Here is a 27,196-nt window from a genome sequence, read left to right as displayed (position 1 = left end):
TAGGGTAAGAACGGATGCCCATAGTGTAGCCGAGGCATTCAGTGATGGGATGCATGATTATTTAACAACAATGATTGCAAGTGTTTCTTTCATGTCTCAACAGATCAAGAACAGAAGGGAGGGGTCAAATGGAAGTGACAAAGACAATCAATTGCATGAAACAGAAGATTTGCTGAAACCTCCAAGGTTGTATCCAGGAAACCAGGTGCTAGTGCGCAAATGTATTACGCACCTGGAGTACGCCCAGCTTTGAAGGGCCCCATGAGGTAGTGGAAGCTAGCTCCAGTGCAGTTGAATTGAAGGGGTGGGAGAGTGTGGCTACATCTACACCACGTCAAATCTTATAAAGGTGAAACATCGGCCCCTCCCAAAAACATCCCAAGAGAAGCAAGAGAAGTAGTTCCGTGCAAGCCGACTCGCCAGATGGCTAGAAACTAGAACAAGGAGAATGGCATTCACACAAGCACTATAGATAAGGTTTTAACGTTTTTCAAATTAACTGAAGATTGTCGTTTCTTAAAGGTGACAAGGAGAAAATAGATTTGCAGCTACCTTGGAACACTCTTTTTAGACAGGTTTAATGGAACAATGAGAGAAGAGCCCGACTTTGAAGAAGAAAGAAGAAGTTCTTCTTTCCTACATATTACAGACTTATCCAGCCCTAATACGAAGAGAAATAAATATTATCACGTTTTTGGAGGACCCTAAGAATAATTGTATTGTCTGGAGAGTGATAATTGCAGTAATACCGCAGTTTTGATATAGAAGTGATTAAAAAGGAGATAACACTTTTGCATATTATGGTAAATACAAAATGGAGAGGCTTCAACATTTCACAAATTCATTGCCATCCAGAAGGTCTACAGGTTTTTATGTAATTTCGATGGTGATATCAGCTGGTATTATGATTTGTGTTTTTGCACTAATTATTATGGCATTACGAAGTGTTGCAAAAAATGACACTGATATGGAGGGTATTAATTAAAGATTTACTATTGTCCCCACTAAAAGTATAAACAACCTGTTTTATAATATAACTAGGAGTCTATTTCAATTTAAAAGGGATATTTAGAAGAACCATGAAGGTATAAATACATATTTTGAAAATGTGATTAATTTAAAAAATAACCCATAGGACCAGCACATGAAAGAGGTGGACGAAAGCGGGTATGTTTGTTCCCTAATACCGTATGCCATGAATGCGACAAGAACATTTATTGCAAGAGGTATGTTGTCACATGATGCAAAATGCCTCAGTCATCCAGCAGCAAGCATAACAAGAGTACAATTTGAAAGAAAATGGGCTATGTTATGATGGCGATAAAAATTGGTATTCCCATATGAAGACACCAATGTGAAAACAAGAACGATGGAAAATGGACTAGGATGGACAAGTAAGAAACGTATGTATCCATTCCAGATTGGAGAAAGAATAAAAGTTGCCCATATGAAGAAGCAGAATTGTTCAGAAAGTACTGAAAAACCAGGAGAGCCATGATGCAGAGAAAGAACTCAGCTAGTGATAGATGGACATGTTTTCACCAGTAGCTGATCAGAAGAAGGACTATTGGCTTGCCCTGCCCATCTATTGAAGAAAGAATCAGCAAGCATAGTGCAGAAAGTGAGTGGCAAATGCCTGGAATCATGGGCTTAGTATTCAAAGCTGCTCACATGGGTTGACAATGAAGCAGGACCAGTATCTAATACCACTAAGAATGTAACAACATGCTTCAAGAATGATGGCCTGATCCCGGTGGGAAAAAACAAAGGATGTGGACAGATAATTGAAGTTCCAGGAATGAATGAAGGAACAGCAGTATTAATGGATCGGTATTGGGCCTGTGGATCCAGAGCATACATGCAGTTGCCTAAGAATTGGGGAGGAATATGCTCCATGGTAATGCTGCATGTAATAGCATTGGTGATTCCCCAGACTGACCAGCATATTGATGAATTTCCAAAAATGGATGAGCACCAGAGGATGAAGAGATCACCCGAAAAAAGCCAGTACCCGCGAGAACATAAAGAAAAGTACCCTTGCACATACAGGAGCCAGGTTCCATTACTCTAAGGATCATAAAAGATATATAGGACGTTGGATATTTTATTCACCATCTGGAGAGGGCTGCTGCATGACCTGGAGTGTGGATGAACATATAAAAAATGCAGGCCACCTGAGGGGGGTGACAAAGATTTGGATCCCAAAGAAGAAGCAGGAAGAAGAGAAGATGTTGACAAATGATGAAGAGGCCATAAAGACCATGGAAGAAGAGAATTTGGTCTAAAATTAGACCAGAAGGGGGAATGTAGAGGAGCAGGTAGACGCCATATTGCCAGTTCCTGCTCCCTCGCAGCAGTCATATTGGAACAGTCTGAGAAAAGCCATACATGGAACTGCTACTTCGTTCATATAATGCATCGGGTGTATGAGAGACGTTATGCACTCAGAGAGCCAATAGAATGTACCCGCGCACAGAAAGTGTGAAAGGATGTCATATGGAAGAATGCTACATGGAAGGATGTCGCTTGGAACACTCATGTGGACATCATGGACGTACGTTAAGGTGAAATCTGAAGAGGACAAAATGATGTCATGAAGGAGATATATGAAACTATGTTGAAACGATATGAAAATACTAAGTAACAATGTAACTGAAGCACTTAGAGTACTAAGAGTAACATGTGCCTAAAGCTAAAGTAATCATGGATCTAAAGTACATAAAGTAACATACTGACCAATAACGGTAAATACACAGTAATACAAAGTAGAAAGAAAATGTATAGAAGCTTGCTATAGAGGAATATATAAAGTGACACGGACGGCAATATTAGGAAAATGGATGCTGGCTCGCGGTGAATTTAACCAAGCTACTTCAGAGACAGGCCGAGGCTGTAAGAATCAGGAGATGCATGAAAACAGTTTTGTGTGCAGAGCCGACGATGAATCAATGTTGGCCTTGAGTAAACAATGCTCTTTTCAAGGGATTAGCACAGAGCATAAAGGGAGTACATGGATAAGCTCTGAATGCCGGACATTCTTCATAGATGGAAGAAGACGAAAACATCTGTGAGAGCCAAACTGTTGGTCAATTAAATATGCACAAAGTTCATATGAGAGAGTGAGCAAGTCTCTAGAGGCCAAGAAATGCAACAGCAGCTTGCATAAATTGAATCAAATAGCAGTAATGGAAGGGTGAAATGGACACATTTGTGGTCTCTTCACGTGTGACTCAGAAGTCGAAAAAAAACAAAGGCTATTCATTAGAGCCTTAAGCTAAGATAGTGGTGTGCTCACACTCCCTTGAATGCTCCAGGGCAGTGAACAGGCACAAGGTCAGCTACAAACAAAAGACTTGGCTTGTGGCCTACCGAGAAGAGAGGATGGGCTAATTGGGAAAATGGGGAGTAGTCTGATGGGATTCAAACACCTAAGTTCCGTTTCATGTACGTGCTGCACACCAAAGGGTATGGGGACTATGCACTACGAGGTAATAGAATTAACCAAATGTAATGGTTCTGGATGTATCATCTTTGAGGGATGAAAGGGCGAGTCAACCCCACCGGGATTCAAACCTGTGACTGCTGGTTGCCCGCAGATATTTGACACAAGCACTCAACCAGCTTGGCTATGTTACCTTCTGCTGATTTGATTCCTCTGATGTTGATTTGGCAAGTTCTTGTGAGTCGGTTGATAACACCCTTTACTCTTTTAAGACGCTGGTTTAGACTTACACTGAGTGGGCTTTGGAAGTATGTACAACTGTGGTTGGCCCTGTGAAGCTGGTCAGAGATATCAGGATGAGTAATAGAGTCTGCGTAGATCACACATTTTAAATTGCAATAATAGACACTGGAAGTCCTTGCTTTTGTACCCTTCAATCTCTGCTTCTGACAGGTCTACATTTGAAAGGTGCAGAATAGATTGGAGAACAAAGAAATGCCTTAAGACTCCTGGTTGAAAGGCCTTAGAGATATTCTGAAGAGCAACATTAACTTTAGTGATAGGTTACCCAACAGAACATGTTTTTGGCAATTCTGGAATCCCTCCCGAATACACATGAAGCTACTGCGAGAGTCACACGCTTAATTGCTGGAAGTGTGGGAAGAGCAGTTGAACATATGTATGTGCAAAATGACAAAGTAAATGACTGGCGATCTGATGTATTTGATAGAATTAGTCTGGTGGGAAGTTCCCCACCCAATTGACTTTCTTGGACATCTCTGCCTGTGTCCGGTGGCTAGAAGTGATGGAGGAGGTGGGGAGAAAACATGCATTAACCAATTGGAAATACAATCAGGCCCTTAAATTAGAGGGTTGCAATGAAGGAGTGAATGCCCTTGCCCCAATTGAAGAGTCACATTTCATACAGGAATCGGGGGTTACGATCTATGAAAATATCTGTCGGAATTATTTTGAGGTTAATGGGGTGCTAAATAAGCCTATTCTCTTTCGCTCTTCTAAGGAAAACATGTATATGGTGTTTAAAGTTGTCTTCTAAAGATAATCTTAATTCTCTGAGAAGGGAAATAGGTGCTAAAGATGTGCTTCAACCAGGAGGATGGGTGCTGAGCCAAATGGTTGGACCAAATGCTAATCAGTGATGTCAGCTGTGTACTGTCCTGTTACTTTCCTCTGTGTTCCTACAAAATGATGATTACTTTATAGCTCTGCAACATATTTATTTATTTTTTCCATTTGTAAAGCGCCGAAGCCCTCGGGCATCAGGGCGCTGTTGTGAACCAGTAACATTTTATTTTTTTACTTAGCTTCAAATCAATTTACATTTAGACATAGCTACAGGGAGGGTAATCGTATTGGTAAGTGGGGGATGTCAAAAATCTTGCAGTGATTAGGCAAAGAGACAGGTTTTCAAGGCTTTGCGGAATGCCCACCTGAATTCTCACCTGAATGTGTTCTCAGGTGGATAATAAGATGTTCCCTTCACAGCAAATCTTTTTCAACATTCAGTGCACATATATGGTTTCTCACCTTTATGTGTTCTCACCTGTATGTGTTTACACCTGTATATGTTCACACCTGTATGTGTTCTCAGTACATCGAAGTATTGTCTGCCCATGCATTATTTGGTGCTGCATTTGCACAGGCAGATAAAGTGTACTTAGATCGCTTTAAAAAATGAATTGCATCAGTGGAGGTAACCTACTAGCCTCTTTAAAAGAATTACCTGAAATGTAACCCATACAAAATAGATATTCGCTGCTCTCCAATTCAGAAACTGTGTCCTGTTCCAGATTTCAGTCAGGTGTGACGGTCGTGTGTAGACATCAATAATAGGACCGGTCAGAGCACACTGGTACTGGTCACAGGACATCACAAAGTAATACACGATGAGTGGGGCGAACATCAGCAGAAAAATAACACATGCCAAGGAAAACCAGTCCACTTCCCTGGAAAAATAAGAGCACAAAGGTTACTTTAGAATTCCTGACCAATAATAAACACTTAACAAATGCATTCCCTTTTTTATTCCAAGTAAATCACTCCTTTAAGGATAAAGACAGAAATAATGCCAGCACTGATAGAATATCTTGAAAGTAGATGGTCCAGCAAACCCAACCCTAACATATCCCAGGCCATCCATTACATACCACACGCTTGCTACAATATACTTTAAATCATACCTCTTGAATTAATTTAGGTCAGATATTAAGCAAGTTAGGAGTTAAAATGTATATGCACAAACTCCTTTATATTGCAGTACTTTAGTCAAACGTTGGCTAATAAGCATCCTTTAACTTATGGGGCTCGTATGACAGAAGGAACAAGTTACTTAGCTGTAACTATTGTTCTCTATCATGGGTCTGTGGCATGGATTCACAGGCTCATGAATATTCTCCCATCGTCAGGCTGGGAATCCTCGGCAAAAGAAAAAAGTTTCACTTTCACTTACAAACTGTATTTTTCTTTTAAACCAATCATTGTCCTCTGGGTCATACTGCCCCCATCCAATGACAGTCCTCTCCCTAAGCCCCTCCCCTTGCAGCCATTTTCAAATTTGGTAAGCACATAAAGTGGCAGCATGACCAAGAAGAGCCGCAGAGGGGACGGAGGGAGGGTTTGCATGTGAATCCATGCCAGACCCATGCTGGAGAACAGTAGTTACAGGTAAGCGACTTGTTCCTTCTCCAGCATGGGGTATGGCATGGGGTCACATGCTCATAAATAACGAATACATAGCAGTACAACTTTACACAACCATGGGAGGTGGCAAGGCTCAACAGAAGCAACAAACTCTTACCTCTGGAACACACTCACCTCAAGCGAACATGTTACGTAGCACTGCTTGGCCGACTCTGGATGCCTCCCTGTCGATGTAGTAGAATCTTGTGAAGGTGTTGTGGACCTCCACATAGCCGCCCTGTAGATGTCCAGCAGGGGCACACCAGACAGGAACGTCGTTGTTGCAGCGATCGCTCTGGTGGAGTGGGCTCTCGGATGGCCGGGCGGCAGTCGGTTCGCCAATCGATGACAGTGCACGATGCAGCCAGAGAGCTACCTTGAGATGGAAGCCTTGGACAAGGCCTTCCCATGGTTCGCAGTACCAAAGTTCACGAGCAGTTGAGAAGTCTTCCTAAAACTCTTCGTGCGTGTCATGTAGAACTTCAGGGCCCGAGCAACGTCCAGCGAGTGCAAGGCCCTTTCAGCCAGTGACGAAGGTAACACCAAAGGCTTGTCAGGTGGAAATTCCGACTGAACCTTTGGCATGAAAGAGGGTTGCGCCCGGAGCACCATCCTCGATTCGTGGAAAGTCAGGTACAGCTGTTTGCAGGATAGGGCCTGGATCTCACGTACCCCTCCTGGCAGAGGTGATGACCAAAAGGAAATCTGTTTTCCACGAGAGGAACTTGAGAGGAGCCTGATGCATAGGCTCAAAGAGGGCCCATACCAGGGGAGGAGCCTTCACCAGCGGGAAAGATCGAAACAGTCCTTTGAGGAACTCCTTGATGAGTCAGTGAGACCAAAGTGAAGATCTTCCTGGAGACCTGTTGGAGCGGGAGATAGCTGCCAGATGTTCCTTGATAGAGGCATGTGCCAGTCCGTCTTTGGCCAAAGAAAGCAACTATGGAAGAATCTGCGGAGCCATGACCCTCAACAGAGCAATCTTCTGAGACCAGCACCACGTAGCAAAACACTTCCACTTGTGACCGTACCACTTCAAAGCAATGACACCCTGGCCTTGGCGAGGACCTCCCTACAGTCCGCAGGCAGCTCATATCCTCCAAAATCTAGGGCTGCAGGAGCCAAGCCCTGAGGTTCAGCGATCCTGGGTCGTGGCAAAGGATTGTGCCTCCTTCTCTGCTGAGAAGATCCGGAACCACTGGCAGCTTGACCGGAAGTGACGCTGACAGGCTGGGAAGGTCCGAGTACCAAATCTGCCTCTGCCACGACAGAGGTATGAGTATCATCCTCAATTGGCACTGTCGGAATGTGTTGATGACTCAGATCAAGAGAGGCAACAGAGGAAACGCATACAGAAACAGGCCTTCCCACAGGAAGGATAACATGCCCCCCAGATCCCAAGGATCCTCGGTTGGTGAAATATGCTGGCAAACTTCTGGCATTTCCAGTTTGCCGCCGTCGTAAATAGATCGATCTGGGGCCTGCTCCACTTCACGAACATGTGGTCCACCTGGTCCTGCCGAAGTTCCCACTCGTGTCAGGAGCGTAATTCCCTGCTGACTGTTAGGGAGAATTCTCTGTTAAGGCTAATTTCCCAAACCTAGTGAGTCCCCCAGCAGCTTTGCTGGATTTTTGGGGTTTCTTTTTTTTCTCCTGCTAAGAGTGAGACTCTTTTTCTCCCACTCTTTGACATGATTTGAGATATCCTTTGACTTTGTAATGTGTTTTTTGGGCTATGGGGTCTTTTACTCCATAGGGTTTCATGTATTTTTGGTAAGCGTGTTACACAGCACCCTCAGTGCAGTAACACAGAGGTGTCATAGTGACCCCCAAACAGACTCCATACCCTGGGACTGACTACTGTCTCCCAGGGCATGTAAAGTCACCATTGACTTTACTAGTCTTAAATTGTGAACAGAACCAGTACAAACCATCATATTGTGGAAGTAATGGTAGGGGTAATTAGACTGCCCTGGATCTGTTTTTCGAGGGGGCACTGCGCAGTCCCCCCTCGTCGGGTTTCTGGCTGGTGGCAGTGGTTACCACGCAAAATATTCCACCGGAATATTTCCTCCGGAATATTTCCTATGGGATTTTCCCATTCATTTTAAACACACCACTTTTTTTGGTGCAATATTAAAAATACCGCCGGGTTATTTATTTAATATTTATTCCCCGGTTGGGTCTTTTTGCCAGGACTCGGTTTTAAAATGGCGTTTGTGTTCGCCTCCGTAACCCCAACCCAAGTCGAGCCATTTGTTCCACTTTTTGGCGGGCTTCTGCACAGAAGCCTCCAAAAGTGGTGCCACTCTGTCTGGTTCTACAGGATGTGTGGGAGGGGGGTTTAGGCACCATGGACTGAGTTGCCTCGGCAACTGAAGTCGCACTCTTGTGTGATTGGCCCGGTGATGAGCCGCCGGGCCCATCACTTAGCATGTTTGAGTGACAGCTAGGACTGATGAATGGGGGTTTTCTGCATAAAAGCAGGGTTTTGGGGACTGGAACTTCAGAAGTCGCCACAGGACCAAAGAATCCGAAGAGGGAGAAGCTGAGCCGACCTGCAACGACGACACCACCGGTGGAGCCCTGCTGAACCTTCTCACCACTTCCCAACGACAGAGAAGATCTTCATCCCGGAGAGTCTTCTTCCTCTGAAATGGTGGGGATAACCAGTTCGCCCTCTTTTCGCCTTCCTGGATCGTCTCGTGGTCGAATCGCCCGTGCCAAGCACCCCGGCGGCCGGATAGCCACTCTTCACCAATACGGCGAATAAAAGGGTAGTACCTTTTAACCGGGAAACTCTGCGGCTGGTTTCTTCCCTGGCAGTGCAACGACCTCCAGCTTTCCTCCACATCGAGACGAAGCACCGACTTGCACCCGCTGCCAGGAACAACTGCGCCCGCTGGAGCTTTCTCACCATTTCAGGTACTGTGTCCCGCCTGGTCTCCCTTGCAACAGACTGTTCAAGGTGTCCCGTAAATCCTTGACCCTCTATCCTGGGGTGACTTGGGACCTGCTAACTAACTTATCCTGGACTGATCCAACCCTTTTTGAACTATCTGCAAAGACTTTTTAAAGTACTATTCAACTGTGTGATCTTGGACACATTCCGTCTTGCTCTCTCCAAGAGTGGGCCTGGCCTATGAACTTTCTTGCTCTAACAGTAGACTCTGACTTGCTGTGGTTCTTTTAAAAAGTGCTGGTATTGTGCTGTCCTAATTCTACCTTTTTCCCTCCCTTTTTAACTAACTTATTGGAGTGCCATCTTAGGTTAAGCGCTCACCTCTGTCTGCAAATAAGTGGTGTTTTAACTAAGACTTGTTCAGTAAGTAATCAGGGATGTATATATATTGATAGTGACTGTGTTTGAACTTGCTTGCCATATTAATGTTAGTGTATTTTACAAGTGTGCTTTTAAATAAATAATTATATACTTTTATACCCAAGCTCTGGTCAGTGTTTGCTTGTGCTACTGTACCGCTGTACCCATTTTGTATACTCTATATACTGTCTAACTCTTCTTGAGAGGAGTCTGGCTGCTCAGCCACAGCTACTAGGTAAATCTGGGTGGTACAGACGCTACCAATTGGGTTTACTGCCAACACCTGTAGTCCTAACCCTTTTGCAGTGGGCCCTAAGGGAACTGCACAGGTTTCTGCCTAACACTGGTGTACAGCGGTGGGATTTGTATTGAGTATACATTTTAGTGTGCTTGTAGATACCTTAGTGCAACTAACCACAAAGCTTAGCACTAAAAAGTTTATTTTCTAACCTGTCAACTATGGAAAGTTATAGTCAAGAGTCCCTTGCTACAAAAACTGCTGATTGTTTAAGAGTTCTCTGTAAGCATAAGAATCTCCTGACTAAAGGCAAGAAAATGGAGCTAATAAGAAAGGTTGTTAGCAAGCCAAAGTCTGGATGATGGTTCAGAGGAACCTACCACTCCAGCAAATGTAGATAACAGTAATGATATTGATATTGATCCAAGTATTGATAATCTTGAGTCAGAACCAGAAGAGGAGGGCGAGGATGATGTAGTTGTCCCCCCTAGGCCTCTACCTGCTCTGCCAGCTGTACCTACTGGACCTTTGCCAGGTCCCACATTTAGTCCTCAATATCTGGAACTAGAGAAAATGAAACTTGAATTGGAGTTTAAGAAACTTAATACTCAAGCAGAACAAAGACACCAAGAAATGAATCAAGAACTAAGGCTCAGGGAAATGGAGCTCAAGCATGAGCTAGAGATGAAGAAATTGTCTGTTGAAAATCCTTCTCTCTCCGGATCCTCTAGGAGTTCTAGTCCCAAAAGACCCCGGATGCCTAAAGAGCTTGTGGGTATGTATGAGCCTAAGTTGGATGTGTTGGATTGGTTGCGTTTGTTTGAGTATAATCATGGGCTCCAGAACATCACAGGAAATGAGTTACTTTCCTGGTTGTTCTCTAGCCCCCCCCCCTGTTTCAACTGATGTGGTAATGGAGATGGGGGAGGAGGATAAGAAGGATTATGAATGTGTGAAGCTAGCTTTGATAGCTAGATTTGGGAAGACCCCTTCCCAGTACCATAAGAGGTTTAGGACCCTCAAAAAGCATGATGGTACCCCTTGGGCTACCTGGGTGAGTGAAAGTTTGAAGAACTTAGATGGATTAAGGGTTAGAAGGTGAACACTTATGAGGGAATGAAGAATCTTGTGATGTTGGAGTCAATTTATGATGCCTGCTCTCCTGAGCTCAGACAGCACTTGGCTGATTCAAAGGAATTAGATTCCAGAAAACTAGCTAAGGCCGCTGACTTGTGGGTTGCCAACAGGGCTACTCACAAGGACTCCGGGGTAACTCAGAAAAAGGATGAGGGGAAACAGCTTAAAAAGGACTCCAAAGAGAATTCTAATAATTCCAATCCCAAAGAGGGCCCCAAACAAAACAATAAGGGTAAGCCACAAGGGAAACCAAATCAGGCTAGTGTACCTTCTGGTGCCAAACCAGAAGGTCAGAGCAAGCCACCATTCCAGAAAGCATTTGGAAAATGCTATGTTTGTAGCTCGCCTGACCATGTGAAAGGGGATCCCAGATGCAAGGGTAAACCTTCAGGGGTCCACACTGTCTCCTTAGCCTTCGCTCCAGAGGAAGAAGTACAGATGGCCAGTGGCAGCTTTCTGTTACTAGCTGATGAACCCATTGGAGTCTCAACTAGTGTTTCTTTAGTGTCTCTGGGATTGTGTGAACAACAGAATTTAAATGTATATAATTCTATCCCGGATAATACTAAAGAGTATTATAAGGACAGTGTCCAGGTGAATGGTCAGGAGACTCCTGTCATTAGGGACACTGGGGCCAGCATAACTGTGGTGGATAAATCATTTTTTCAGGCAGATGATGTTGCTAAGGCACCCAAACGCCTCACCAAGTTAGCCGGAGGGCCTGTGCAGATGCCTCCCCAGTTACCAGTTCTCATCCAGTGTAATGACATGACTGGGAAGATACCTGTCAGCATACAAAGTGAGGTACCAGGAAGGGTTCTGTTGGGAAATGACCTGAAGACTCTTGGAGTAGTGTCACATACCCCCAGACCTCCTAGTAAAAGGTTACAGGAGCTCACCAGACCTGCAAGGGAGAGAACCATGAGAGGTACTCCCAAGGAGATGATGAAGAAGGATATCACTCCTACTCCACTGGAGTTACAACTTGCTATCTCTGAACAACAAGAAGCAAAGGGGAAACCCATGACTTCTAGGAAACAGCCAGCAGCAAGCACTCCAGTGCTTCCAACAAGGACTTCCCCTAGGTTGTCCAAAGTTACACCTGTAACGCCACCTCCAGCTGAGGCTGAGAGGGAGGCACAACCCTGTATGGTTGAGCTAGACTCTGAAGAGGAGCTAGTGGAAGGCCAAGAACTCATTGGAGATCTGGATTCTGTTGACCATCCTGAGCTGCAGTCTTTACTGGCAGAAGGTGGACCCAACAGGGCAGACTTCAGTAAGGGACAGAGAGAATGTCCAACTCTGGAAGGTCTTCGCCAACAGGCAGCTTCTCAGGCTGATGGGCAAGAGCCTGGGAAGTATAGGTTGCACTGGGAAGATGGCCTCTTCTACAGTGAACCGACTGAGTCTGCACCTGGAGACTACAAGCGGCTTGTAGTACCTCAAGAAAACAGACAACAGTTCTTGCAACTGGCTCATGAGATTCCTTTGGCTGGTCACTTGAGTTTCAAGAAGACCAAGGAAAGGCTCTCACTCTGTTTTAATTGGCCAAAGATGGGGGCTGAGGTAGATAAGTTTTGCAAGAGCTGCCACACCTGCCAAACTTCTGGTAAGGTTGGTTCCAAGAATGTGGCACCTTTAGTGCCTCTCCCAGTTGTGGGAGTCCCATTTGAGAGGGTAGGGATTGACATTGTTGGTCCCCTTGATCCTCCAACCTCCTCAGGCAACAGGTTTATCCTTGTTGTAGTAGACCATGCAATTAGCTACCCTGAGGCAATTCCTATGAGGACTGTTACAGCTCAGGCTGTGGCTAAGGCCGTCCTTGGTATTTTTACCAGGGTTGGGTTTCCTAAGGAAGTAATCTCTGACAGGGGGTCAAATTGTATGTCCCACTACATGAAAGCCATGTGGAAAACCTGTGGAGTTACTTACAAGTTCTCTACCGCCTACCACTCTCAGACAAACGAGTTGGTAGAAAGGTTCAACAGAACCATGAAGAGCATGATAGATGCTTTGGAAGATCCCCTTAAAAGAAAGTGGGACCTTCTACTGCCATGCCTTCTCTTTGCTTATAGAGAAGTCCCTCAGGAGGGAGTAGGTTATTCTCCCTTTGAACTTCTTTATGGCCATCCATTCAGAGGTCCATTGGCCCTGATTAAGGAGGGGTTGGAGAGTGCTCCTTCCCCCAAGCCAGTCAGAGTGACTGACTATGTGATAGGTCTCCGGAGGAGAATGTCACACATGATGGCAGAAGCTAGTGATAACCTGAAAGCTGGGCAAGCTTTGGTCAAGCATTGGCAGGATCAAAGGGCTAACATGGTTGAGTTCACCCAAGACCAGCCAGTTCTAGTTATGATCCCAACAAGGCAGAGGGCCTTGCAAGATAAATGGATGGGACCCTTCAAGGTTGTGGGTAAACTTGGAGAGGTGAACTATCTGGTGGACTTGGGCAATCCCAAGGAGGCTCCCAGAGTCTTCCACACCAACCGACTAAAGGCGTATGTCTCCAGGCCTGAAGTAGGAGCCTTGCTTCTAGCTTCAACAGAAGAAGAAGAAGAGAGTGAAGCTCTCCCTGATCTCCTCAGAGGCTTACCCTTGGATGAAAAGATTGATGGAGTAAATCTCTCTTCAAATCTGACACCTGAGCAACAAGAGGAGTGCAAATCTATGTTAAATCAGTTTGCCTCCTTGTTCTCACTTTCACCAGGCTTGACCCCTTGGGGCCAGCATGATATACTCACTGGTGACTGTCTGCCAGTCAAAAGCAGAGGATATAGAATGTCAGAAAATGTAAGGAACCACATCAAAGGGGAGGTCAAGAAGATGCTTGATCCCGGGGTAATAGAACCCTCTACTAGTCCATGGTCTAGCCCAGTTGTGATAGTACCAAAGGCAGGATCGAAAGAATTGAGATTCTGTGTGGATTATAGAGCTCTTAATGCAGTCACCAAGACTGATGCCCACCCTTTACCAAGGACAGATGAGTTGGTGGATAGACTTGGTTCAGCCAGGTTCCTCAGCACATTTGACCTTACGTCAGGCTATTGGCAAATAGCCCTGACAGACCATGCCAAGGAGAAAGCTGCATTTTCTACCCTAGTTGGCTTATACCAATTCTGTTACGCTCACCTGACTCCCACAGAGGCGCAGGCCTGGTTTGAAGTGCTGTTGCGTCTTCTATGGTGAAGCGCAGGACTCGGAAGATGGACAGGACCGGACCTTCAAATCTGGCTTGTCTGACTCGCAGAAATATCCTTCTGTGTGTGAAAAGGGAGTATTAACAATCTGCGGGATAATGTGTAAGCCTCCCACTCCCTTCTCACCCTCCACGAAACCCTTCTGCGATTCCCCGTGAAGTCTCACCTTAGGGTCTGAAAGGACAAGCTCTCCATCCTGCTTCTGATGCAGGGGCGCGTTGTAATCCAGTTACTTCACTGGATCATGGATTGTAGAGAGTTCAAGTTTGCTTGACCTTCCCGGTAAAGTACTGTGAGAATTCTGTTTATAAGTATGAGCCCGAAATAATAATTGTATGTTGTCTCTATTTCAGGTGCAGAACAAAGATTCCGAGATGAGCAATGGAACCGAAGAAGGAAACTCAGGTGAGTTGTTTGATGAGAGGTTCCTTTAGTGTCCTTGCATTAATGCACTAATGCTTGTGTCTTTTTCCCCCATAATGGCTGGGGTTCGGAAATGCCGGAGATATGGCACCGACCCGAAGTGAAAGGTGCAGTTCCAGTAGATATCAGGTAAGTCTTTAATGAGCGTTCAGGTAATGTCTTAGCATTCGCTCACTAACGCTGGTGTCTCTTTTTCCCCTTAGGGGCCGGGGTCCGGAAATGCCAGGATGCGGCACTGACCCGAAATGAAGTGGGAATGACCCAACAGGTAAGTCTTATGATGGCAAATTAAGGTTTTCTTGTTCTCTTCCCTAGCTCACCTTTGTTCTCGTCTTTTTCTCCCTAGGCGCTGAAATGTGGTTGCGGATCCAGATGGTCGCTGATGAACATGGAGGCGCCTAGTAAAGGTGAGTGGAATGCGGCGCTGCAGCGATCGATGCAATGTCCTTTTAAAATGAATGTCTTCCTTTTCAGGATCGTCGGCGAAATGTCTCCGGAATGCGGATTTAGCAGGTAAGGACTCTTCTTTCTCCTATTCTCTTCTCCCTTTGCAGGTGTTCCAGGATGCTGGCGGGCGTGGCAGAAGTCAGGATGTAGAAGCAGACACGGTGAGCGTCCAGCTGCTAGATGCAGAACAACGCGAAGCGTGAGTTGCTGCTTGGGCGTGGCTTAAATAGCCTTCAAAGTAGTTCCAGGTATATATCCTTCCTCTCAGGTATGTATTCTTCCTCCGGCCACACCCGTGTGGTTAAGTAGTCCCCAAAGATAAAGTAGTCCCATTCAGGCCTCTAGATGGCCCGGATGTTGCAGCATGGTCTGCATCAGGTAAGTTTACACCAAGCACCTTTAAACACAGTCATCTTTTATGAGCCTGGCGTCTATGGCGCCAGGACTGTTGTCCAATATGAGCCCCTACTTGGGGCTGCTGAGACTTCCCTCGGGGACATGATGTCTGCCTCTGGGGTAGCTGGGCCTGGTCTGGCTCCTTGGAGGTAGGCATCATGACAGTGCCCCCTCCTAAGGCCCCTCCCAAGGTTGTTCTCTCCGGGGGTTTTGGCTTGTTTGGGAATTTTCGGTGGAATTTTTTGTATTAATCATGGCGCGTGTACAGGTCGCTTGGTTCCCAAGATCTCTCCTGAGGTCCATACCCCTTCCAATCAACTAGATAGAAGAGTTTTGACTTTAACACCTTGGAATCCAATATGTCTTTAACTTCAAATTCTAATTCCCCATCAATCTGAATTGGTTCTGGCGGTTTGATCAGTCTGGTTCCTGGTTGCACCGGTTTCAACAGTGAGGCGTGAAAAACGGGATGAATTTGCATGTTCGCTGGTAGATCGAGTTTAAAGGCCACCGGGTTGATTATAGCTCTGAAGGGATAGGGTCCTATGTATCTGGGGTTGAAAGTCTGCAGTCCTTTGAGAGGTAAATGTCTAGTTGCTAGCCACACCTGGTCCCCTATTTGGTACGGAGGTGCTTCACTTCGATGTAAATCAGCATTTTCTTTGTAGTTTCTCTTGGCTTGCTGAAGTTGAGTTGTAGCTTCTTTGAAAGCTCGGGTTATCGTGGAATGCAAATGATCTACCGCAGGCATTTCCAGGTTTTGAGGAGGGTCCAGGTCTGAGGTTCGAGGATGATTACCATACAAGGTGTAAAAAGGGGTTTGTCCTGTTCCAGAATGTACAGAATTGTTGTATGCATATTCTGCGATCCAAAGAATGTCTTTCCAATTGCATTCAGATTGGTGCAACATACACCGAAGATATTGTTCAAGGGTTTGGTTAGTTCTCTCGGTTTGGCCATCGGTTTGGGGATGGTGACTGGTGGATAGTCATATATCAATTTGCGCCAGTTGACAACATTTCCTCCAAAAATGGGAAATAAACTGGCTTCCTCGATCTGAGACTAATATGGATGGAAAACCATGCATACGAACTATGTTCTCCAGAAATTACTTGGCCAAGATGGAGGCTGAGGGTAACTGTCAGGAACTTGGATTGGAGGGTCTGGAAACGCTGGAGGCATTGATTGTCGCACGCGCGTTTCAGTCCTCACCCAAGATGGCGGACGAGTCCTTATATGCTGACTCCTCCCACCGACCGATGCGTTGTATCTGTTTACCAACGCTACGGTTCGTGAGGAAGCTTCGTCCGTGAAATTCTCATTGCCTCTTCCCGTCTTTTCCTTTTTCAGCCTTCCTGGTCCGTCTCGTCGGATCGTCTACTTCCTTTCTACCTTTCGTATCCTCCCTTTGCCTGCTCCTTATCCGTTGCAATCCTTGCCACCTCCAGTCTTTCCTGTATAGTTTTTTTTGGTTTCCTGTGTATTTACTTCCTCCCGTTTCTCTCTAGTTCCTTTCTAAGGTTGTTTGTACACTCTTCCTGGTTTTCTGTCTTCCTGTTTTATACATTGCTAAGACTACCTTTATTACTCCCTTTTCGGCAGCCGGTCCCGGCACCTCAATTTCGTTTGTTGAGCGGTCTCCCGCTCCGTAAGCACCTTACTGCTCCTTGTTCGGTACTTATTACTAGCTCTGACTGTTTCTCTCGATTCCCTGGTCCCTGTCACTATCGGGTTTTTCTTCGACTCCTTTCCATTTTTGTTAACCCTCCTTTTCCAGCTATTCATCAAACTCCTGCCACAATCAAACCTTCCCTTGAATTCTACCAACACCGGCTGCCTTCAGGTCATCAAGGAAGTGATCACAGCCAACTGAACCCATCTGAATTTACAGGGTTTTTTCCGCCTTTGTGCTTTTTCCCTGTTTAGGGCTGGCCCCCTGGGGGTCCCCGCGGTTAGGGTTTCTTCTCTGCCAAGGTGGCCTCCGGAGGGGCCAGACCCTACTTGCACGAAAAGAAGATCAGGACACCCAAGAGAGACACCCCCACGTCACGGAAGGAAAGAAAGAAGACCGAGACCATCCCAATAGAGTATACCTCTGAGGAGCCAGGTGAGGAGGAGGGGGAGGAAGTTCTTAAGCTTGACAGTAACCCTTTTAAAGGGATAAAATGGGCCATTTTGGAGAAGAGATCCACAATCACCAAGATAGTGTTGTATCCATAGCAAGGAGGCAGGTCGGTAATAAAGTCCATCGACAAGGTGTGCCAAGGTGCCGGTGGAATATCCAAAGGTCGTAGAAGACCGGCTGGTCTTTTCTTTTGACCTTTATTTTGGGCGCAAACTCCGCAAGACATCACAAAAGATTTTATGTCTTTTCTCCAGGATGGCCACCAGAATTGTCGTTTGATCTTTTCCTCAGTTTTAGCGATACCAGGATGTCCTTCCATTAATGTATCATGATAATGGGCAATAACGAGTTCTTGCAGTTCTTTGTTAGGCAGAAATAATCGCCCCTGGAAATACGGTAAATCGTTATTAACGGAAAAGTGTGACCCCTTTTGGCTCCATTCTTGTAAGGCTGTGGAGTCTAATAGTTGTTTAACTCGAGTTTGAACGTCCTCAATAGTTTGTAAAGAGGACAAATCCAAAATTCTCTGTTCAGGTATAATCGGTACAGGTTCTAAGCTCGAATTTGTTTCTTCCATCCCAATCCGGGATAAAGCGTCCGCTTTGCCAGTCTTGCAACCAGGGCGATATGTGATTACAAAATCAAATTCCGCAAAGAATAAAGCCCATCGGAGTTGACGTGATGATTGGGCTTTGGCCGTCTTTAAATATTGCAAATTTCTGTGATCTGTAATCACTGTGATGGTGTGTCTTGCGCCGAGGAGGTAATGACGCCAAGCTTTGAAGGCAAACTTAATAGCTAGTAACTCCTTGTCGGTGATTGCGTAATTAATTTCAGGAGCCGAGAATTTTCTGGACCAAAAGGCTACAGGGTGTAGTTGGTTAGTTATTGGATCCCTTTGAGACAGGACAGCTCCCATGGCCAAGCTGGATGCGTCGGTTTCAACAATGTAAGGGAGATCTGGGCGTGGATGCTTCAACACAGGTGCAGAGGTGAATTTAGTCTTTAGGTCTTGAAAGGCCTGTTCTGCCTCATGAGTCCATTCGAAGCGTTTATTCTTCCGTAAGAGAGCTGTGATGGGTTGGACCACTCGAGAAAATTCCTGGATGAATCTTCGATAAAAATTGGCAAAACCAAGCATGCTCTGAACCCCCTTCACAGAGCTAGGAGATGGCCATTTGAGGATGGCGTCCACCTTTCGCGAGTCCATTCGGACTCCTTTAGGTGTCAGGATGAATCAGAGAAAATCAACTTCTGTGGTATGAAAAACGCATTTTTCGAGTTTTGCAAACAGTTTGTGCTGGCACAATTTTTCAGGAACTGCCCTGACATGTTTTCTGTGATCGGATTCCGAAGAGGAGTACACCAGGATGTCGTCGATATATACGATGACACAAACATCGATAAGTTCCCGAAGAACATCATTCATGAAGTATTGAAATGCAGCAGGTGCGTTGCACAATCCGAAGGGCATCACCTGATATTCAAAGAGCCCATATTTGGTGCGGAATGCAGTCTTCCATTCGTCACCTTCTTGTATACGCACCAGGTGATAAGCTCCCCGGAGATCTAACTTGGTGTACATACAAGCATCTTTTACCTGGTCGAGAAGTTCAGAGATCAGAGGCAGAGGATAATGATTCTTAATTGTTATTTGATTTAGGGCGCGGTAGTCAATACATGTTCTAAGGTCGCCTTCTTTTTTCGGCACGAAGAACAGAGCTGAGGAAAGAGGAGACTTTGACGGGCGAATAAAACCATTGGCAAGGTACTGATCTAAATACTGACGCAAATGAAGGTTCTCAGGTTCAGTAAGAGCATAAATCCTACTGCAAGGAGGTTGAGCATTGGGTACCAGATCGATTTGACAATCGTACGACCGGTGGGGAGGTAACGTGTTTGCCTGTTCTTTTTGGAAAACGTCTTGGAATTCTTGGTACTCAGCCGGTAGTTGTATAGTGGCGGAAGTTACTGAGGCCAGGCCCATATTTGGATTTCTTGGATAACAAGTTTGTTCACAATCAGGAAAGGTTATTCTCTTTGCTCGCCAGTCTATTCGAGGATTATGTGTTTCTAACCAAGGAATTCCTAGAATTACTTGAAACTGTGGGGCCTTGATTACGTCAAACACAATAGCTTCCCGATGTCCATCCTGACCCACTAGTGTCACTTCTGTAGTGGAATGAGTTACCGGCCCTGAGGCTATTTCGGTTCCATCAACTGTAGTAATGACATCCTTGTTAGTTTTTGGACGGAGAGGGAGATTAATCCTGGAGGCCAATTCACGATCTACATAGTTTCCAATAGCTCCACTGTCGATGTATGCCTTTATAGCATGCAACCGCCGAGGCTGTTTCAGATCCACGAGGACCATGGCATGATGAAATGCGAGGTCAAAGATTTGTTTTCAAGCTCGGCAAGCGGACCTCTACGCTTGTCGGGCTTGGTCGTTTCACGAATCAGGTTCTGTTAAATTGTTGTCAGTGCCTCCAACCACCTTCTTAGGTGGTTTTACCGGACTATCTCGTAGAAAGTGACCAGAAGCTCTGCAATAAAGACATAATTGCTTTTGCCGCCTTCTCTCCCGTTCCTTCTGCGTTAATGGTCCTTTAACTCCACGGATTTGCATAGGTTCTGAAACATTCGTACTCTTGGGGTTAGCGTGAGTTTTGATCAACACTCTGGTTTCAAACTTGGATCGATCTGCTTTTCTATTCTAAAGTCTGTGATCAAGTTGGACCACAAGGTCTATGTACTCCGCGCAGACTTGGGGTGGATTTACTATTTGGGCTAGCACGTCTTTAAGTTCTCCGCGCAGACCTCGATGAAATAATGTGATCCTTTTATTCTCTGGCCACCCAGTTTCCACAACCAACCTATTAAAGGTGCCGATGTAAGATAAGAGATCCTGGTTACCTTGTCGTAAAGATAGCAGTTCGTTGTCTAGGGCATGTCCCTGAGAGTGTCGAGCAAATCTTTCCATGCTTGCCTGGAAGCCTTGAAAATCCTGGAGAATTGGGTCATCTTGATTTACCAAAGGAACTGACCAATCGGCAGCGCTGCCGCTGAGATAAGATAATACAAAAGCTACCTTGGTCAGGTCATTAGGGAAGGCCCCAGGTCTGCATAGGAAGTGTAAGCGACATTGGTTCATAAAAACGGCATATTTCTTGGGGTCCCCAGCAAAACGTTCACGCGGGGCCAAAGGCATGTTTCCAGGTAGATTGATTTGTACCGGGTTATTCGAATTCATAGAAGTGGGATTACCCCCGGAACTAGGTAAAGGAGTTTGTCCTGCCTGACCCTGCAACAACCGTTTGGCCAGGTCATCAGTTCTTTCCTTAGATAGGATCAGTTCTCTTTTGAGAGCGTTAGTCTCCTGGCGGGCGGAGTGTACTTCTGCCCGTAATTCCCCCAAAAGCTGGGCCAGCTGGTCTGTCTCGGAAGTTTCCATAGCGCCCGAGTGGGAAATTGTAGGTAGGCTTCGCGTTCTGTTACCCTCACCTGACTCCCACGGAGGCGCAGGCCTGGTTTGGAGTGCTGTTGCCTCTTCTATGGTGAAGCGCAGGACTCGGAAGATGGACAGGACCGGACCTTCAAATCTGGCTTGTCTGACTCGCAGAAATATCCTTCTGTGTGTGAAAAGGGAGTATTAACAATCTGTGGGATAATGTGTAAGCCTCCCACTCCCTTCTCACCCTCCACGAAACCCTTCTGCGATTCCCCGTGAAGTCTCACCTTAGGGTCTGAAAGGACGAGCTCTCCATCCTGCTTCTGATGCAGGGGCGCGTTGTAATCCAGTTACTTCACTGGATCATGGATTGTAGAGAGTTCAAGTTTGCTTGACCTTCCCGGTAAAGTACTGTGAGAATTCTGTTTATAAGTATCAGCCCGAAATAATAATTGTCCGTTGTCTCTATTTCAGGTGCAGAACAAAGATTCCGAGATGAGCAATGGAACCGACGAAGGAAACTCAGGTGAGTTGTTTGATGAGAGGTTCCTTTAGTGTCCTTGCATTAATGCACTAATGCTTGTGTCTTTTTTCCCCAAAGGGGCCGGGGTTCGGAAATGCCGGAGATATGGCACCGACCCGAAGTGAAAGGTGCAGTTCCAGTAGATATCAGGTAAGTCTTTAATGAGCGTTCAGGTAATGTCTTTGCATTCGCTCACTAACGCTGGTGTCTCTTTTTCCCCTTAGGGGCTGGGGTCCGGAAATGCCAGGATGCGGCACCGACCCGAAATGAAGTGGGAATGACCCAACAGTCTTTTGATGGCAAATTAAGGTTTTCTTGTTCTCTTCCCTAGCTCACCTTTGTTCTTGTCTTTTTCTCCCTAGGCGCTGAAATGTGGTTGCGGATCCAGATGGTCGCTGATGAACATGGAGGCGCCTAGTAAAGGTGAGTGGAATGCGGCGCTGCAGCGATCGATGCGATGTGCTTTTAAAATGAATGTCTTCCTTTTCAGGATCGTCGGCGAAATGTATCCGGAATGCGGATTTAGCAGGTAAGGACTCTTCTTTCTCCTATTCTCTTCTCTTCTCCCTTTGCAGGTGTTCCAGGATGCTGGTGGGCGTGGCAGAAGTCAGGATGCAGGAGCAGACACGGTGAGCGTCCAGCTGCTAGATGCAGAACAACGCGAAGCGTGAGTTGCTGCTTGGGCGTGGCTTAAATAGCCTTCAAAGTAGGTCCAGGTATGTATCCTTCCTCTCAGGTATGTATTCTTCCTCCGGCCACACCCGTGTGGTTAAGTAGTCCCCAAAGATAAAGTAGTCCCATTCAAGCCTCTAGATGGCCCGGATGTTGCAGCATGATCTGCATCAGGTATGTTTACACCAAGCACCTTTAAACACAAAGTCATCTTTTATGAGCCTGGCGCCTATGGCGCCAGGACTGTTGTCCAATATGAGCCTGGCGCGACTGAGTCCAAAGGGCCCCAACTTGGGGCTGCTGAGACTTCCCTCGGGGACATGATGTATGCCTCTGGGGAAGCTGGGCCTGGTCTGGCTCCTTGGAGGTAGGCATCATGACAAATTTAAGGTTATGCCTTTTGGACTAAAAAATGCACCTGCAACATTCCAAAGGATGGTAAATCAGGTTCTGGCTGGGATGGAGGACTTCTGCATGGCATACTTGGATGACATTGCAGTATTCAGCCAATCCTGGGAAGAGCATGTTAACCACCTAGGACATGTTTTGCAGGCTCTTGGACAGGCCAGTCTGACCATAAAGGCAAGTAAATGCCAGATTGGTCAGAGTAAGGTGGTCAACCTTGGGCATGAGGTAGGAGGTGGAGAAATAAGGCCTTTGCTCAGTAAGATTGAAGCTGTGCAAAATTGGACAACACCTACTACTCAAACCCAGGTGAGAGCCTTCCTAGGCCTCACTGGGTATTACAGGAATTTCATAGAGAACTATGGGACCATAGCTTCTCCACTGAATGTAATCTCCTCTCCAAAATTCCCTAAGAAGGTCAAATGGAATGAGGAGTGCAATCAGGCCTTTGAAAACCTGAAGAAAGCTCTTTGCCAAGCACCAGTATTGAGAGCTCCTGACTATCACCAAACTTTAATTGTGCAGACAGATGCTTCTAATGTAGGTATAGGTGCAGTCCTTAGCCAACTGGATGAGAAAGGTAGGGTGCACCCCATTTGCTTCATCAGCAGGAAGCTGAAGGATCCTGAGACAAGGTGGGCAACAATTGAAAGAGAATGTTTTGCTATTGTGTGGGCACTGAAGAAGTTTAGGCCATGCTTGTATGGTTCTACTTTTGTCATTCAGACTGACCACCAACCCTTGAGATGGTTGATGCAAATGAAGGGGAAAACCCCAAACTTTTGAGATGGTCAATCTGCCTTCAAAGATTTGATTTCACCATTGAGCACAGGTCAGGGTGTCACCACCAAAATGCTGATGGTCTCTCTAGGATGTATGTCATCGACTAGAGGTATGAGATTCATCCAGGAGTGGATTAAATCCTCCTGTCCCTTAGTCTGGGGGGGAGAGTGTTAGGGAGAATTCTCTGTTAAGGCTAATTTCCCAAACCTAGTGAGTCCCCCAGCAGCTTTGCTGGATTTTTGGGGTTTCTTTTTTTCTCCTGCTAAGAGTGAGACTCTTTTTCTCCCACTCTTAGACATGATTTGAGATATCCTTTGACTTTGTAATGTTTTTTATGGGCTATGGGGTCTTTTCTTCCATAGGGTTTCATGTATTTTTGGTAAGTGTGTTACACAGCACCCTCAGTGCAGTGACACAGGGGTGTCATAGTGACCCCCAAACATAGACTCCATACCCTGGGACTAACTAATGTCTCCCAGGGCATGTAAAGTCACCATTGACTTTAATAGTCTTAAATTGTGAACAGAACCAGTACAAACCATCATATTGTGGAAGTACTGGTAGGGGTAATTAGATTGCCCTGGGTCTGTTTTTCGAGGGGGCACTGTGCAGTCCCCCCTCGTCGAGTTTCTGGCTGGTGGCAGTGGTTACCACGCAAAATATTCCACCGGAATATTTCCTATGGGATTTTTCCATTCATTTTAAACGCACCACTTTTTTGGTGCAATGTTAAAGATACCGCTGGGTTATTTATTTAATATTTATTCCCCGGTTGGGTCTTTTTGCCAGGACTCGGTTTTAAAATGGCATTTGTGTTCACCTCTGTAACTCCAACCCAAGTCGAGCCCTTTGTTCCACGTTTTGGCGGGCTTGGGCACAGAAGCCTCCAAAAGTGGTGCCACTCTGTCTGGGTCTACAGGATGTGTGGGAGGGGGGGGTTTTAGGCACCCTGGACTGAGTTGCCTCGGCAACTCAAGTCGCACTCTTGTGTGATTGGCCCAGTGGTGAGCCGCCCGGCTCACCACTTAGCATGTTTGAGTGACAGCTAGGACTGATGAATGGGGGTTTTCTGCATAAAAGCAGGGCTTTGGGGACTGGAACTTCAGAAGTCGCCACAGGACCAAAGAATCCGAAGATGGAGAGGTTGAGCCGACCTGCAACGACGACACCACCGGTGGAGCCCAGCTGAATCGTCCACCACTTCCCAACGACAGAGAAGATCTTCATCCTGGAGAGTCTTCTTCCTCTGAACTGGTGGGGATAACCAGTTCGCCCTCTTTTTGCCTTCCTGGATCGTCTTGTGGTCGAATCGCCCGTGCCAAGCACCCCGGCGGCCGGCTAGCCACGCTTCACCACTACCGCGAATAAAAGGGTAGTACCTTTTAACCGGGAAACTCCGCGGCTGGTTTCTTCCCTGGCAGTGCAACGACCTCCAGCTTTCCTCCACGTCGAGATCTTCTCTTCCCCTGGACAAAGCACCGACTTGCACCCGCTGCCAGGAACAACTGCCCCCGCTGGAGCTTTCTCACCTTTTCAAGCACTGTGTCCCGCCTGGTCTCCCTTGCAACAGACTGTTCAAGGTGTCCCGTAAATCCTTGACCCTCTATCCTGGGGTGACTTGGGACCTGCTAACTAACTTTTCCTGAACTGATCCAACCCTTTTTGAACTATCTGCAAAGACTTTTTAAAGTACTATTCAACTGTGTGATCTTGGACACATTCAGCCTTGCTCTCTCCAAGAGTGGGCCTGGCCTATGAACTTTCTTGCTCTAACAGTAGACTCTGCCTTTTTCTGACTTGCTGTGGTTCTTTTAAAAAGTGCTGGTATTGTGCTGTCCTAATTCTACCTTTTTCCCTCCCTTTTTAACTAACTTATTGGAGTGCGATCTTAGGTTAAGCGCTCACCTCTGTCTGCAAATAAGTGGTGTTTTAACTAAGACTTGTTCAATAAGTAATCAGGGATGTATATATATTGATAGTGACTGTGTTTGAACTTGCTTGCCATATTAGTGTTAGTGTATTTTACAAGTGTGTTTTTAAATAAATAATTATATACTTTTATACCCAAGCTCTGGTCAGTGTTTGCTTGTGCTACTGTACCACTGTACCTATTTTGTATACTCTATATACTGTCTAACTCTTCTTGAGAGGATTCTGGCTGCTCAGCCACAGCTACCAGGTAAATCTGGGTGGTACAGACTGCTACCAATTGGGTTTACTGCCAACACCTGTAGTCCTAAGCCTTTTGCAGTGGTCCCTAAGGGAACTGCACAGGTTTCTGCCTAACACTGACGGAGTCTGCAATGGTGTTCTCGACTCCCACTAGGTAAAGAGGAACATCTCTTGTCCGACGGCCCAGCACCACAAGACCTGCGCTTCCTTGGAGAGCGCTAGGGATCGAGTGCCCCCCCGTTTCCTGGTGTAGAACATTATGGTGGTGTTGTCCGTGAAGATCCTTGACCTTCAGAGACAGAAGGAATGACTTGAGGGCCCAGAACACTGGCCGTAGCTCCAGCTGGTTGAAATGGAGATTGTTCTCCTCCGGCAGTCAAAGACATCTGTCGTGCAGACGCCCGATGTGGGCTCCCCAGCCTTCCAGTGAAGCGTCCATGGTGACCGGCTCCTGGTATGGGGGTTTTTAAACCATGTGCCCTGCGTAATGTTGGAGTGTATGCCCCACCACCTTATCGCCCGACGGAACTCCTTGTTGAGCAGGATCTTGTCCGCAAAGCTTTCGAACACCTATATCCAGCGAGTGCCCAGGAACTCCTGAAGAGGTTGCATCTGTAACCTGCAGAGCCGGATAAGGTGGGGCAAGATAACATCATGCCAAGCAACGACTTGATGGTTCGCACTGTGGCGGTCTTCGACAACAGCCATTGCACCGTCTGTTCAATGGACGCTACCTTCCCCTCCCAGGGTGACGCCAGGCAGGATACCGTATTGAGTCTGGCTCCTAGGAACAGCACGTTCTGCGATGGTGTCAAGCAGGACTTTGGATAGTTGATGGAGAATCCCAGATCCGTCAGCAGCTGGACAGTCAGCTCCGTGTGTCCGATGGCCAACTCGCGAGCGGGCACGGATGAGCCAGTCGTCGAGGTACGGGTATACGTGTATACCCCATAGACACAGATGGGCCGCCACTTGTGCCAGGTACTTCATAAACACCCTGGGGGCCGACTTCAAGCAGAAAGGTAGGGCCTTGAACTGGTAGTGCTGTCCATGCACTACAAAGTGTAGAAACATTTGGTGTTTCCTGTGAAAGGGGACGTGGAAATAACCTTCCTCCAGGTCCAGCAACGTCAAGAAGTCTCCTTTTTCCAGTTGGCCAAGCACGTGTTGCAACGTGGCCATCCTGAATTATGGGGAATTGAGGTATTTGTTCAGACGTTGCAGGTCTAGAATGGGCCTCCAGCCCCCGGTCTTCTTTCTGAACAAAAAGTATCTCAAATATACTCTGGAGCCCCAGAGTCGCTGGGGAACTAGCTCTATCGCCCCTTTTCGCAGTATGGCCCATACCTCCTCCAAGAGCAGAGAAAGAAGCTGCTCCTGGCGGGCCACCAGAGGCATACGAGGCTACCTGTGCTGACACTCCAGGGTAAGTCCTTGGGCGAGAGCGTCCAGCATCCACCTGTCACTGGTGATCTTTTCCCCCCCTCGCTGACGAACTTTGTCAGCTGGCCTCCCACCGTGGTGTATGGGTGGGGGCCTGACGTCCTGGTCGGTTCAGGTTTGCTTCGGAGCCATGTTCCTGCCCTGCGGGTGACGGCAACGCTGTCCTTCACCACCGTAGGCATGGGAACAGCCTCTGTAGGCTTCCTGAGTCGTGGATCTGGAAGGTTGACGGTACCATGAGGAGAAACCTTTTGAAGACCTGCTCGACTTTCCTCTGGAAGAGCGAAAAGAAAAGCGGTTCTGCTGGAGGGTGCACAGGG

General features: G+C 46.5%; 1 protein-coding gene across 1 annotated transcript in view; it reads right to left on the bottom strand.

Moving 5' to 3' along the window:
- The window catches only part of DHCR7 (7-dehydrocholesterol reductase), a 256,158-nt gene that overhangs the window by 138,983 nt on the left and 89,979 nt on the right, over window positions 1-27,196 (bottom strand). Inside the window, exon 3 of the mRNA XM_069623455.1 lies at window positions 5,187-5,409. Coding sequence (XP_069479556.1) covers window positions 5,187-5,409 — 223 coding nt within the window. The remainder of the gene's footprint in view (window positions 1-5,186; window positions 5,410-27,196) is intronic.

This window comes from Ambystoma mexicanum, chromosome 11, assembly GCF_040938575.1.
Source record: "Ambystoma mexicanum isolate Mex_15411 chromosome 11, UKY_AmexF1_1, whole genome shotgun sequence".
In the NCBI taxonomy this organism is placed as follows: Eukaryota; Metazoa; Chordata; class Amphibia; order Caudata; family Ambystomatidae; genus Ambystoma; species Ambystoma mexicanum.
Note: the sequence above shows the minus strand (reverse complement) of the source record. Positions and strands in the feature narration are given on the sequence as shown.